At 51.3% G+C, this 14,738-nt stretch overlaps 1 protein-coding gene across 5 annotated transcripts in view; it reads left to right on the forward strand.

The window, feature by feature from the left end:
* The window catches only part of CACNA1D (calcium voltage-gated channel subunit alpha1 D), a gene marked incomplete at its 5' end in the record, with an annotated part of 447,563 nt that overhangs the window by 399,875 nt on the left and 32,950 nt on the right, over positions 1–14,738 (forward strand). For 3 of the 5 annotated variants that reach the window (XM_082664922.1, XM_082664926.1, XM_082664925.1), the window contains 6 exons: positions 461–544; positions 8,396–8,524; positions 11,121–11,186; positions 12,863–12,954; positions 13,825–13,984; positions 14,557–14,684. In XM_082664922.1, coding sequence (XP_082521048.1) covers positions 461–544; positions 8,396–8,524; positions 11,121–11,186; positions 12,863–12,954; positions 13,825–13,984; positions 14,557–14,684 — 659 coding nt within the window. Of the gene's footprint in view, positions 1–460; positions 545–7,937; positions 7,983–8,395; positions 8,525–11,120; positions 11,187–12,862; positions 12,955–13,824; positions 13,985–14,556; positions 14,685–14,738 lie in introns of all 5 variants that reach the window. The other 2 variants (XM_082664924.1, XM_082664923.1) reach the window with 1 other exon arrangement.

Raw genomic sequence — 14,738 nt, forward strand, 5'->3', positions numbered from 1 at the left:
GCAGGTACTTGGCTCGGTTCAGTGCTGCCCAGGGCCACGATCTGCATCGTGTGGTGTGTGTGTGTGTGTGTTTGTGTGTGGTGTGTGGTGTGTGTGTGTGGTGTGTGTGTCTGTGTGTGGTGTGTGTGTCTGTGTGTGTGGTGTGTCTGTGTGTGTGGTATGTGTGTCTGTGTGGTGTCTGTGGTGTGTGTGTCTGTGTGTGGTGTGTGTGTGTCTGTGTGTGTGGTGTGTGTGTGTGGTGTGTGTGTGTGGGTCCATGCGCCCGTGGCCTCTCTCACACATGCAGGTGCCCCGCCCCGTGTCCCTCTGCACCGGTGGACGGTATGGTCGCTTCCCTTTGGCCCTCCCACCCCCCCTGGTTGCCGTGGTTGCTGCGGGGCCCGGGTGTGACCCCACGTGGTCAGCGTGGCTTCTCCTTCCTACGTGCTCATAAACATCTGCCCCCGCCCGCTCTGTCCAGGGGTACTTTAGTGATGCCTGGAACACGTTTGACTCCCTCATCGTAATCGGCAGCATTGTAGACGTGGCGCTCAGCGAAGCTGACGTGAGTATGTGCCCGCCCGGGGCCACCTCCCATCCTGTCTCTGTCTGCACACCCGCCCGGCCCTGCACTGCATCACCTGGACAAGTCACAGAGCCCAGTCGTACTTGATCGAAAAGCAGGAGTTTTCTAACGAGAGCTGCAGAGAAGAGGCCTTGTAGCGTAGAGCTTGATCCCCAGGCCTTTAGACACACATCACCTTTTGGAGGACTGACTGTTCTGCAGCGTTAAGCTGAGTCAGCGGTAGGCAGGGCAAGATAGGCGTCTCTAACTGTTTTTATTTGCTGTGTCAGAAGCAATACCCGAAGTGATGTACCTATAACATGTTTGTTTTAGGGTGATTTTTCAAGTAGCCAGGTGGCTTGATGCTAGAATGTTCCCCTTTTATAACACTGTCCTTTTCTTCTTTTTTTCCTGTTGTGCTTCCTCTCTTCTGTGGCTTCTGAATGCTTGCTCTAACAGCACTATTTCACTGATGCATGGAACACTTTTGATGCCTTAATTGTTGTTGGTAGCGTCGTTGATATTGCTATAACTGAAGTGAATGTAAGTAGCAAATTTTGTGTCCTATAACCTCGTTAAGTCTAACACAAAGGAGACCAGAAACCCTCCCCACGGATCTCTGTACACTTTAGAAATTCAAGCACACATTTACTGCAAAAGGCTAAGAACATTTTGCCCTCTTCCCTCCCTCCCCCGGCCCCCCCATCCCCTTCCCCTGAATGAGAGTGGGGAAGTAAATGTAGAATTGCCATTTTGGAAGGAAAACCTTATTTTTAAAGAAGACCTTATTGAAATGTTAAGGGCTAGGAGTTAATTGTGTGGGTATGTGAACATTATCACTCGGTAGCTGGGTGACCTTGGCAGGGCCCCTGGCTGCTTCGTGCCTCAGTTTTTTGAGCTGGAAAGCAGAGTTCATAACGTGTGCCCTGGTACCCACTGTGGGTCTGTGGAGGCACAGGAGGGAAACCCCACAGCCGTGCCCTGAGCACACGGCCACCGCTGCGGGTGTCCTCACCTGTACGCTGTGTCTGCTGAGCCCTACTGGTGACACTGGGGAACATGCCTCTCCTAGCTCCCCAAATAGGGATGCAGATTGAAGGCTGCCCTGGGCCAGGGGAAGGAGGGCCTCGTGTATATTAGGAGAGGGTGTCAGCGCTCCTTTGTTGCACCCAGTTGAATCCTTTGTTGAGGAGCAGTGGTAGGTGGAGTGAACACCCCACCCAACCTTTAGGAAGCATCCTGAGAACCTTCCTCAAAATACAGAGGCTGCAGAAAGGGGAGCACCGCCTCCCACTGGCCCCTCTCAGATCTGACCCATGCCCAGACCGGGAGGGCCTGATGCGGGCAGAACTGGCCCTGCCCACCTGGTCTGTCCCCAGTTCATCAGCAGGCTTCCGTGGGTGCCCAGGTTGTGTGGAGCCCTTCGCAGGGACAGGTGGAGCATGGGGTGGGCTGCCGTGCTGTGCTGGCTTCCTGCTGCCCGGTGCCAACCTGGCCCTCCTCCCCCCATGCCTGGCCGGGCAGGGGTTGCCACGCTCTGCCTGTCTGACACCTGCAGGCTCATATGGTCCATCCTGGAGCCCAGACAGCCTGTGCCAAATAAGAATGATGAGATCTATGCCGCCACTCTGGGGGCCAGGCTGACTGTGGAGTGTAGAGTAACAGGGCAGCGCTAGCCTGGACCTGGGCCTCAGTTCCCTCGTGGACCACTGAGATGAGTGATGTCTGCCCTCCCTGCTTCATAGGTACGTTGCAATGATAAAATGATAGGCATATTTGTGAAAATACTTGTTCAAACTCCCAAAGTGTTAGGGAGATACAATGGTATTATTTTAAATATAGATTTTCCTTGTAATGATAAGCGAAATGAACTGTAAGACATTACCATGTCCATGAGGGTGTGAGTTAAGCCTCATGACACTCAAATTCATGCCAAGACCAGGTACTGAAATGGTATTTTACTAGACTTAGGTACATAGATCTGCCAACCTCCATAAGCCCAGACTTATATAAATTCTACGTTATGTGAAATATTCCACAAGTCAGGTATAAAATTGCCATTTATCATGTGTGAATTACGCTTGGTTATAAACTAATCTGATGCTAACGGGAGAACATAGGACCCTCCCTGGGCTGCCAGGGGCTCTCTCCTGAGTTTCTGACCAGACATCTGCCCGCTTAATCATCTCACCGCATAAAGCACTTACGGCCTCCATCAAAGTACACTTACGTGAACAGTCTGGAAGCAGACCCTTATGTAAGTCAGAGTGGTCTATAATGGAAGTGAAAATATCGTAAGTGACAATTTGAGCAGGTCTCCCTGGAGCGCTCCGTGCTTCACGTGGTGTGTAGGTGGTAGGGTCCATGCTTAGCTTCTGGGCACCAGGATGTGGCCAGGGTTTGTTCACCAAGCAGACAGCCCAGCTCTCTAATGCCTGACTCCCCGCGCTGGTGCACCGCCGACAGGACGCGCGGCTTCCTGGCTGCCTCGCCGCGTGCTGGGGCTGAGCCCACTGTGCCTTCCCTCTGGGTCAGCCCTGCCCAGCAGTGTCTCAGACACGTCCGCCTTCACCTTCCATCAGTCAGGAAAGCCACAGGTCTATAAAAGCCCACGCGAAATTTTTTAGTTAGCATTTGACTTTGGGGTTTCTGTATAATACAGGCTTTCCCTGGCATTCAGTCAGACTCGAAAACCCTAGCAGTCAGCATCCTCGTACTGTTTTTCAGTACGTGACCTTTCCCCTGGTCACAGGGAGCCTGAGACCAAACCTTCCTGAGCCGGGAGCAATGCGAGTTCAAGGCCCTGGCCCAGTAGAAAACCACCTTGGGGGACCTCAGCCTTTCTGTGCTGGGCCTCAGTGAGGAGGGGATGCTCAAGGCCACCTTCGCATCTATTCAGTCCTTCATCACATCTCTATTGGGCATCTACGACCCTCAGGCCACAGCACAAAGACAGGAGAGACTGGGTGTCCTTAACCTCTGGTGACATAACTCTCTGAGTGTAGCCACTGGTTCCTCTACACGCCCCTCCCCCCCACGCCGAATTCCCTGGGAAGCAGCACACACCATTTCCCTCGGTGGCCCTGTCCCCCGCACTCCCGACTCAGCTGAGCGTGAATACCCTTGGTCCATTGTTGGCTGTTTTTAGCTGCCATAAGTCATCATTTTTTGCAATGTTTAACTTGCTGTGCTGTCTCTCCCCACCTCCGTTGCTCTTTCTTTTCTGTTGCCTAATCGATTTTCATGTTGGTTTTGTTTTTAGAAAATTGTAGCGGCAAGTATATATAAACATATATACGGTGAAGTCGTTGTTAAAGCAAAAGCACTCGAAAGACTGTATACTTGTCTTTCCCACCTTTGGTTTTCGCTGAGTTGCACAGGAGTGCTGTGGGTCGTGGTCATCTAAATTGTTTGCTGTGCCCTATTTCGTTGTCTCCGGCCTGGGGCCTGAGCTGGGGCCGTCTTGGTCAGTCACGCTTGGCTCTGTGACATGGCAGCATAGCCTTCAAGAATGAACGATGTGGCCTGGAAATGAGAAATTGAGCTTGCGTTTGTCTTCTTCGCAAAAACATTTTGGATGGCCCTTCCTGTTGTCCTGCTTGCATGCTCACCTGGCCCTCTCCATCCTGCCGCCCCCCCCCATGACCCCTACCCTGCCACGGTCATGGTTTGGTAGCTGTCGTGGACTTGTCTTCATCACAGTTGGTCATAATGTCATCGAGCTGCTAAAATGTCAGATGAGGACTGGCAGGCTCGGTTTTGCTCCTTCTTCGATGCCTGTTTGTTCCTTGAATGGAGAGATGATCCAGCATCATGTTCTCCCTAACCTGGGAAATGGCTGTTGCTGACATTTAGTCTTTCCAATTATCATTATTGGCGGGGAGGCAAAACACTTGTTTAGCAGCCGTGTCTGCATTGTTATTACTTAAGAGCATGTACAAAGTCAGTAGGGAGGTCGCTCCCAGGGACCTAAGAATTGTCGCTGACCTGTGGTGTACCCGGGGTGGACCAGGGGGCCCACAGCTACCCTCAGCCTCTCGTTCTAAAGCCACAGGCAGGCTGTTCAGCCCTCCATGCTGTGTGCTAGCCCTTTTCTAGGGACCAGGTCGCTGGTTTCCGGAGACAAACTCAGCAATCCCAAATACAGAAGCCTTCCGTCCCAGAGGTGTTACATACCAGGTCAGAAGTAGTCAGAGAGAGGCTCCCCAGCAAGAGCTCTCCAGGATGCCTCAGGGTAACTGGTTTGCCTCCTGTCTGAATTGGAAAACGGCATCCTTTCAGCTTTTCTAGGAAGAGATGGGAATTAATGCGTAAATGCAGACTGATCCCTTTGCACTTGGGCAACTCAGGGCTCATTTGCCTTCCGTAGTCGCAGGGGGTTGGCCCAGAGCCTACACGGCAAGAGCCTGCGTGGGAGCCCTGTGGGAAGGAGCTTTCCAGACTCTGGCACGTAGTGTGGCTTCCTAAGGCTGAGGGTCCATTTCCCTGTAGGGTTTCCACATGAAGACTGTGGCATCTCGGGAAGGAGTTACCGAGGTCCTCTAGTCCAGGCCCTGGGATGACACTGGAATTCCATCTCTTGAAACATCATCCAGCCCCTAGTGCTGTCAATGGAAAGCTCCCTGGGGAGTGAGACCTTCCCTAGTCCCACAGCCTCTGGGCGTGTCCTGCGGTTGATCCCGGGAGTGGCAGCTTGCTCACGGTCCTTTTCCGCCCTGCACCATCTCCCTGTGTCCCTGAGCCTCCTCCACCCACCCCTTGTAAGGAAGATGGGGATGGCAGCCACTCTCCTTGCATCCATCTGAGTACTGAAACCCCATCAACTCCAGAGGAGCCCATTGCTTAGCTGTAACAGCCGGAATGGGCTTTCCCGGTGGCCGCATTCTGTGTCGCCCCTCCAGACCTAAAGGGAATGAGCTGCTGTGGGTGACCAGCTGAAGACATGGCCCAGCTTTGCCCTGGCCTTGGGCTGCTGCTCCTGGCTCTGGCTGTATGTTGGAACCACCTGGGAAAGCTTGGGGCCACCCCAGATCAATTCAGTAAGAAGCTTTGGGGTGAGAGCCAGGCATCAGAGTTTTCAAAGATCTCCCCAGGCAGTTCCAGTGGGTAGCCCAGGGTGAGAGCTGGCCTGCCCTTTTCATCAGACTGGCGTTTGTAGTTCAGGCAAAGCCATCCTCGGGGTCCCTCCATTTGTAAGATATTTTAGCAACTTGTACTTTCCCCCGGTGCTACCAGTGACACCCTCCCCTGCCCAGTCCTCCCTGCCCAGTGAGGCATGTGGGGGGGGTGTCACAGGCTGCACTGGGGGTGCACGCAGCCTGGTGTGCCATTTGCTCTGTCCTTCCTTTCTTGCATGTTGTGCTGCCTTGTCCCTCCACAAATGCTGTCTTTTCCTCTTCTTTGTTTTTTTGAGCAAAAGACTACCCATGGTTTCAAGTTCATAGGCCAAGATTTGTCATACTTCAAAGATAGCAGTTGAAAAAGAGATGTGCCCTTCAAAAGTCAGTTTGGCTACTAACTTTCTCCTGTCACAAGGGGAGTGTAAAAGGTCTGTCAGACTTGGCGTGGGCTAGGGAGGGGCCAGCAGAAGAGGCTTGGGCCAGGTCATGGCCAGAAAGAGTGTCTTCCCCGACCACCCAGCCTCCTTATTCTCTTGTAAGTCCAACACACAAGTTATAGACATGGCAGAAATATACTATAGAGTGTTCTGTCTTATGCACACTCTGGTCCCCTTGAGCATAGGCAAGTGCGCACACACACACACACACACACACACACCCTCACACTCCAGCTGTATGGGTCAGACTGGAACCTCCTGCACACAGCCCTTAGGGAGTTGGTGTGGGCAAGCATGAGAACTTGGGAAAACAAATACCTTCATTTGCCAAAGTCATGAGTTAAAAACCATCACCTGTCCTTTTAAGGAGATGTGATCCCTTTTGAGATGAGATGATAGAAGGGATGTAAAAAGAGTGACCAGGCTTTGACCAACCCATTGCAGAGGTCACGTTCCGAGCATCCCAGGCGAAGCAGGGACTCCTTTTTAACCCCATCAGAACCCGTTAGTCCTGGCTTAGTGATCTCGTAGAATTTCAGTTGTGATGTGATGTGCCCAGACTCCTTCTATTTTATGAATTTTATAGCGTTTTAGCTTTGAGCTCAGGAGGCAGCCACTGACGAGAGTGAGACTCCAGGACGGAGCTTTTCCTTCCCTGTATCTCCCGGGGGGAGAACCCATCAGATTAGGGTGTGCATCCGTGCGCACACACAGCCCTTAGCTGTACAGACCCACCGTGCAGAGAGGCTCCCTAGGGCCCTGGAGAGCACCCAGGGGTTCTGGGCCCCCGGTCAGAAGAGCCTCCTTCCTTTGTTGGTTTCTGGGTCGACCAGCTGCTTCAGCAGAGGTGACCCCGCTGAAGGGGAAAAAAAAAAAAGGCTGTCATTTCCTGACTCTTGTTCAGCCTTTACTGTTTAATTTAAAGATGGCTCCTGACACAGCCTCTGCATTCTCATAAACACTTACTGAACCTCTAATGAGTGCCAGACACCATGCTGGGCACTGAGTGGAGTGAGGCAAGGTCCCTGCCCCCTGGGGGCTCACAGACTGAGTGGGGAGGCCGGTGACCACAGGGTGACGAGGGCTGGGATTCTGCACCCTGGGGCCCAAGTGACAGGAGCCCAGCCAGACCTCAGGTGAGACAGCACTGCGGAAGCTCAGGGAACACTGGTGCTAAGCAGCTTCTTCCCAAGAGTCACCCAGAGCTGAGCCTTCTTGGTGGGGCAGTGAAGGCTTCTGGAGGGAAACCAGCCCCTCTCCTGCTTGCCCTGACTCAGTCTGCACAGCTCCTCGGCAGTCCCGCCAGTGAGGGCCCATCGGACGCACGCCGCCCAGCTGCGCGGCCCCAGGAGTAGAGTGGGGCAGGGGAGGTCTGTGGAGTGCAGGCAGCTGCCACTCTGCCCTGTTTGGTGGAGTCACCCTGTTCCTCAGGGTTAGGAATGGCCTGCCTCAGAGCAGTTAGGTCCTCAGACCCACAAGCCTGACTAAAACAAGAGAACCAGTCTTCCCATGAGAAGCAGAATCCCAGTCTGCATTTCTGTGCCTGGGGACAACTGAGGTCTTGCAGCGTTGTCCTTTACTAGATGTCTTTCAGTCTTGAAACATCATGTCCTGGGGTGTGAATTAGAAAGTCGTAGTGTCTGAGCCTGCATCAGTGGCTGCCCACCCTCACGTCCAGTTGCGAGCAGTTCCCGTGGCATTTCCTCAGGGAGGGAGCAGATGTGTCATCCTCAGACATGAACCACAGATTTTTTTTTCTAAATGGGGGGACACCCTCCTGAACCCTTGCTTCCTTCCAAGTTCATTAATACATGTTCAATCTTTGATTTCTTAAAGCCAACTGAAAGTGAAAATGTCCCTGTCCCAACTGCTACACCTGGGGTAAGACCAGTGACTAGTCTCCAGGGGCTGGGCCTTTTCCTTCAGTTTATTTGGCCATGTCGAGTTTTCCACTAGTTGTTCTGTATTCTCCATGATTGTCCTTTCAGAACAGTGTCTGCAGTGGTTTGCATTCATCGTCAGTGTCCAGTACTCTTGACCAGACCAGTGTCCTCCTCTTAACACACTAGACCACGTGGACATGCATGTGCTGTGTGGACCCAGGGTTTCCCAAGCCCTGTGTTGTTAGCATGTAACTTTTCCTCTCATATCATGCTTTTTGAGGTGAAAAGGCCCTAGAAACACATCTTCAATTCTTACCTCTGCCACCTCTGTGTGCATCTGTTGCTGTTTTTCTGAAAGTGTTGCATGTTCTACTTTCCATTGGGTTTGACCTCTCCATGATAACCCTTCAGAACTCTGAAGAGAGCAATAGAATCTCCATCACCTTTTTCCGTCTTTTCCGAGTGATGCGATTGGTGAAGCTTCTCAGCAGGGGGGAAGGCATCCGGACACTGCTGTGGACTTTTATTAAGTCCTTCCAGGTAAGAGCCATGCCAAGGGCTTCTTTGTCTTTGAAGATCATATGTAAGTCAGTGGTTGTCCCCTGTTGTGGAGGATCCGGACTCCTTTCTGCAGGACTGCTGTGATCGCCTAGGTCCAGAGAGGACCTGGAATGCTGAGGAGACGGGCCCAGCATTGCTTGGATAAATCGAATAGGATTACTTGCTTAAGGAAGCAGAAGAGAAAGCAGTAACGCCTGCAGCTGAGAAATCTGCAGCATTTCTGAGATGGATAGATGTACGGGGCTCCCCGCACCTCAGTCCTCCCCAGGATGCCCGGGATGAATGGTGATGTCTGAGAGAGGGAGGGTCCCAGCCGACCCCTGGAAGCCTCATACGGCTGCGGCAGTCCTGTCCGTCGGCTAATCTAGACACAAATCAGAGACTACTTGGCCTTGGCCAGCACACCATCCCCCGTCCTGGGTTACCCAGTGCCTGGGAGGATTACAGAGTGAAGGGCCCCTGAGTATAAGCCAGGTCCCCTTTGTCATCTGTGGCTTTCCAGCCTGGTCCAGCCTGGTTCTTGGCTGTTCCAAACAGAACCCAGCTTCTCCTGTACCTTCCAGCACCCCACCCTAGATGTTCTGGTCTTCCGGACTTACTCTGCTGGGGAGGGGGGCACAGATTCTTATTAAGAGGTGCACTGCATGGGGGAGTTTGTAGATGTGCAGGAACTTTAGAAAATGAGTCATGGATCTTCATTTCTTTACCTTTTGACTTTTTAATTCAAAAGTAGTAAATGCTCACATTAACAAATGAAGTTATTCGAAGATACGCAAAGAACAACCCCATCGGCTCTGAGGAAACTGGTGTTAATATCCCAGGAAACATTTTTCCACAGTGGGTAGAATTTTAACAGGTAAAGAGGAGAAGGGTTGGCATCTGGGGAAGGAGGTAGATCCAGAAACTCAAGAAGGAAAATCGCAAGTCCTGTTGGGGACAATGAGACTATAGGAGGAGCTGGGATGCAGCTCTGAGAGAGGCAGGGCAGGTGGGGGGCCTCGAGCAGGTGAGCCTCGGTCCTGGAAAGGGATTAAATCCTAGACGGTTGTTATTAATACAAGGTACCAACATTTGTGAATGAACTGCTATAAAAATAGAATGATTCCCGCAATAATGTCATTGTTACATTAAACTTTTTAAAAAAGTTTTGGTCACTATAAGATGAATTCATGTCACAGAGACATGACCATACATGACCATTCATGTCCATAAAAACTGAGAAACTGTGCCAGCAGAATTCTTAAACATTTGCTCATCTAGGGAGAAAACGCACACTGCTGTGGCAAGGACAGCCTGAAACTAACCCTGTGGGACTCTGTTAACCAGTCCAGTTGTCAGGATGGTGCTACTGCACTGGGCCAAGCTGGCAGTCACAGATCCAGAGCTGGCACAAGTCGGAAGGTTTTTTAGCCCCTGGCTTTCTGATGACCTTTCTCAGATAGGAGAGCAAGCGGAGGCTTTATGCATGTGCGCTTGGCCTTAAGTTTAACAATATGGGCACTCCTTGGAGGCGTGCCAAGCACACAGACATCTTCTGTCACCTGAGATGAGGGAGACAGCAGTTGAGGAGCCTTGGATTAAAAGACCAGTGGTGGGCTTCCCTGGTGGTGCAGTGGTTGGAATCCGCCTGCCATTGCAGGGGATGCGGGTTCGAGTCCTGGTCTGGGAAGACCCCGCATGCCATGGAGCAACTAGGCCCTTGCGCCACAGCTGCTGTGCCTGCGTTCTAGAGCCACTGAGGCCCGCGCACTTAGAGCCCATGCTCCGCAACAAGAGAAGCCACCGCAATGAGAAGCCAGTGCACCGCAACGAAGAGGAGCCCCTGCTCGCCGCAACTAGAGAAAGCCCGTGCGCAGCAACGAAGACACAATGCAGCCAAAAATTGAATAAATTTAAAACAAACAAACAAACAAAAAACGGTGGTCTGACCCGACACATGTGCTTATATTTGATGTTCCTAAGGAGAGCCCAGGCTTGGTGACCACACAGCTAGCTCCTTTTCTTCCCTGGCCCAGCCCCCAGCTCTGCGGTTCTTTCGGAAAGAGTGCATTTTAAGAAAGGTGTCTTGCTTTCTACAGCCACAGCCAGAAAGTGGTTCTTCCCCTCTGACCCAGTAATTCCACTCCTAAGGCTTCACCCTAAGGAAGTACTTAAGCAGATGCAAGGTGATTTTGCATAAAGATGTTCCTTTGCGAAAGAGCCCCTTGCCCTCACCCCAAACACGCCCACAAAAGAAAGCAGAAGCGATCTAATTGTCTAGCACGCTGGAATTGTTTCATCAATTACAGTCGTTTCTGAGAGCGACACTGTTTAGGATTAGGACGCACTGTTAACAACTGTGGAAAGCACGTCCTGCCTGCAGCTTCATAACCCGAGGTGTGCATGGGCTGCTGTCCTCAGGGCTGAAGCCGGGCTGCCGGGCTGGGGTTTAAAAAGCTCTTCCTCACTATTGATGTCCTTACAATATAACATGGAAAAGAATAGAGCGTGTGCCCCATGTGGGCCTTCAGTCTGCCCCCAAGCCATCCGGGGGGACAGGATGTTCACTCTGAGCCAAGCGCTGCTTCTCTTCCAGGCGCTCCCGTATGTCGCCCTTCTCATCGCCATGCTGTTCTTTATCTACGCGGTTATCGGCATGCAGGTACGCTCCAGCACCTCTCCCCCGGGCCCCGTTGCTACGTCGCCCCAGATCTGTGGCAGGCTGTACCTTGGCCAGGTGGACTGGACAGACAGGTCATGAGTTTTCAGCCGGTCGCCTTGGCTGCTGAAGAGCTGTAAAGATGAAAAAGACGTGGCCCTGCAGGAGAGAGCCTGAGCCAGCGAGAGCCGGGCTCAGAAGGGCATGCAGAGGCTGGAATATGTCAGAGGAAGCTGGGTTTAGGGCACTCCCCACCCCCAATCTGGGTCTGAGGGGAGCCAACTGATTGAGAAAACCCATCGTTGATTGTAGCAACAGCAAATGCTGTACTGAAAAAAGCCATAATTGTCCTATTTTCTGCATCAAAGTTGCTAAGAAGATATGAGTGATACAAAAGTCTGTATCATCTGAAAGCATTACAAACTATTTCTAGATGCTGGGGCTGAACTGGAGCCATTATCTTGCCTCAGAAGCGCCCCTCTAAAAAGAAGCGTGAAACCAGGCTCTTCTGTGGCCTGGTCCTGGCTGAGGGGCTGTGGGACGCTCCCCAGCTCCTCCTGAGGTGGGGAAGGGGGCAGAGGAGCTTCCCTAACAGCTGAGCCCCAGCGCAGAGTGGGCGGGTAGGGGGCAGAGCCCCCTGGAGGAGAGGGAGGTGGAGGACCCTGTGGCCCTGGACCTCCCCGGGGTCCCTCTGCCACGCTCTCTGCTGGTTCAGGTGCAGCCTTTCAGGTAAGGGGGGGCTGTGAGTGAAAAAGAGGTCAAGTATTCCCGCAGCAGAGAAATGGTGGTACGTGCTTTTTTATTCTGAAGGCAGAGAAGCATTTGCAAGTGACTAGGACTTTTACCAGGGGTTTTGAACAAAGAGGCCGTGTGCTCGAGCCCCTGTAATTTAGCAGCTTGTGACGCCATGGGCCCCAAAGGGTCTTTTATGCCATAACATCCTCATATAAAACTTAAGTGGCCGCAGAGAACTGGAAACCGCATCTCGCACACCACCCCTGTGTTCACTCAAGAGTCTTTACCGGCCATCAGGGTCTTCGAAAATGCCAGTCTGCTTCTGTATTCCCCACGAGTGAAGAATTTACTAACTTCCCCTGGCCCTTAAGGCAAAGCCAACCCTCCTTCCCATGGCCCACCGGCCCCCCATCCAGGCTTGTCTGCAGCCTGGTCCTTGGGCTGTTCGTCACACTCACGTTCTTTTCATTTCCTGGAGCACCCGGGCCACGTCGCCTCTGCTCCTTTGCAGGTCGTGCTCCCTCTGCCTGGAGCATTCTTCACCCTCCTTGTCACCTGACTGGCTTCTCCTTCCCCTTCAGTTCTGGGCCTTAACCTCACTCTCCCTGGAGGCCTTCCCTGACCCCAGCCCCAGCCTCAGGGATCCTGTGAGCTGTGCTTCCCCGTCGGGCTGGACCAGCCCAGCTCCCATCTGAAGAGGCTGCCGGTCTGGTTACTTTTTGCATCCCTTCCCCAGGCTAGGAGCTCCTTGAGCTGAGAATGTGCCCAGCGGTTAGCACCGAGCCCAGCGTATCTTAGTGGGATGAATAAAGTTCCAGGGACTCTGGGTATTGACCAAACTTGAGTTCTAAATTCACATATGGAGGGGTGTGTTTTTTTCTTTTTTTTTTTTTTCGGTATGACAAAATCTTTTCTTTTTTTCCCCTAATAATTTCTCTCTCTAGATGTTTGGGAAAGTTGCCATGAGAGATAACAACCAGATCAACAGGAACAACAATTTCCAGACCTTTCCGCAGGCCGTACTGCTGCTCTTCAGGTGACTGAGTCCAGCCCGGAGCAAGTCTCTCTGGTTCTGGCCTCCAGAGCAGCAGAGGACCCGGGTTCTTAAAGCATTTGGTCATGGTGGCCTTTTGTATCTGTTGGTTTTGTACTATTAAACAGACACGGTAGCATTTTAGTCACAGAGGAATTTTGCAGGCTTTTGGCCATTCCCATCGTGATTGGCTTAAGGTTTTCCACTTGGGAGTGAGTAGGTCTCCTGAGCCGCTGAGAAGGTGTGGGGTGTGTGCTTACGCATGGGCGCATGTGCTCGAACAACCGGGAAAATGAAAATTTAGCAGGAATGTAGAGGCCTTTTGCACAGTCAGTGGGGAGCATCCTGAGATGTGCAGTTTCAAACTTTATGGGATTGTTTTTAACTCCATTGAATAGCTTTGTAAACAAAGCACCTTAAAGTGAGAGAACTTTCTAGAAACCATACAAGCAAGTCCTAACGACTGGAGAGCAAGTTCTTTGTAAGTTAGTTTCCAGTTCTTTGCTTTCAACAGAATCAAATGGGGATCTAATCGAGTTGTCAGATGGTAGGTCATTAAAAATAATAATCGTTTAAAAATTATAACATAAGTGTTTAAAGGAGAGAAGACCACAAAACAAACATCCCTTTATACAAAAAGAATTGATGTGCTTATATCAAGTGAGTGATATAAATCAAAGGGAGTTGCAACAGGGCCTCCCTTACTGATGTAAGTTGCATTTGAAAATAAGTAGGAATTTTCACTAAATCAAACTGGCTTTCCCCCCAAAGTACTTAGGTTTTGGTCTAATTAAAAAAAATTTTTTTTCTTAAAATTTCTTAAAGATCTAAGCCTCAAATGCCTTCTTTGTTTCTTTACTTAATCTAAAAAAGGTGTGCGACGGGGGAGGCCTGGCAGGAAATCATGCTGGCCTGCCTCCCGGGAAAGCTCTGTGACCCCGAGTCCGATTACAACCCCGGGGAGGAGTACACCTGCGGGAGCAACTTTGCCATTGTTTATTTCATCAGTTTTTACATGCTCTGTGCATTTCTGGTAAGTGATCAGAATAGCCGCCCTACCACCAATGGACACATCTTCATGTAGCATTTGGGATTCAGACCAGTGACGTTGCCCCGTCAAATAGCTGTGGGGTATTTTATGCTGACGAGCAGTCTAGACTCCACTGGGCCGTCGAGGTTTTGCTGAGCGAGGCCTGTGTTACTAGCGCCTTTGGTGTGAGCAGGGGCTGGGTGCTCGCTAACAGGCTTCACCATCCCAGCTTCTTAGGGCTGCTGGTTCCTTTATAATAAAAAATCTCAAAGCCACTGCACATAGTAGTGACTTACGAGAGTGAGTTATTTCGTGGCAAATTATAACACTGCAGTGTGTTTCAAAAGGTCAGGCAGTACATTCCCCCTGCCCTCCCCTGGGCCTATACCCAAACCATTTTGGAAAGCTAGAAGTCTGCCATTTTCTTAAACGTTCTCCAGAATGAAAGATTTTCAGCCTCTCTAGGAGAAATGGGTCCAAATGTCTTGTGACCCTTACAATTAGGAAGCACTCACTAGGGTTGAACCCAGCTCATCCCACTACAGCTGAAACGCCCTCGTGATTGGCTTTTACAGATCATCAACCTGTTTGTGGCTGTCATCATGGACAATTTCGATTATCTGACCCGGGACTGGTCTATTCTGGGGCCTCACCATTTAGACGAATTCAAAAGAATATGGTCCGAATATGACCCCGAGGCAAAGTAGGTTGAAGAGAATTCCATCTGGCTTGTGTGGGCTGTTTCTGGATGTTGGGT

This window comes from Grampus griseus (genome assembly GCF_964374135.1).
Source record: "Grampus griseus genome assembly, chromosome: 10".
NCBI lineage: Eukaryota > Metazoa > Chordata > Mammalia > Artiodactyla > Delphinidae > Grampus > Grampus griseus.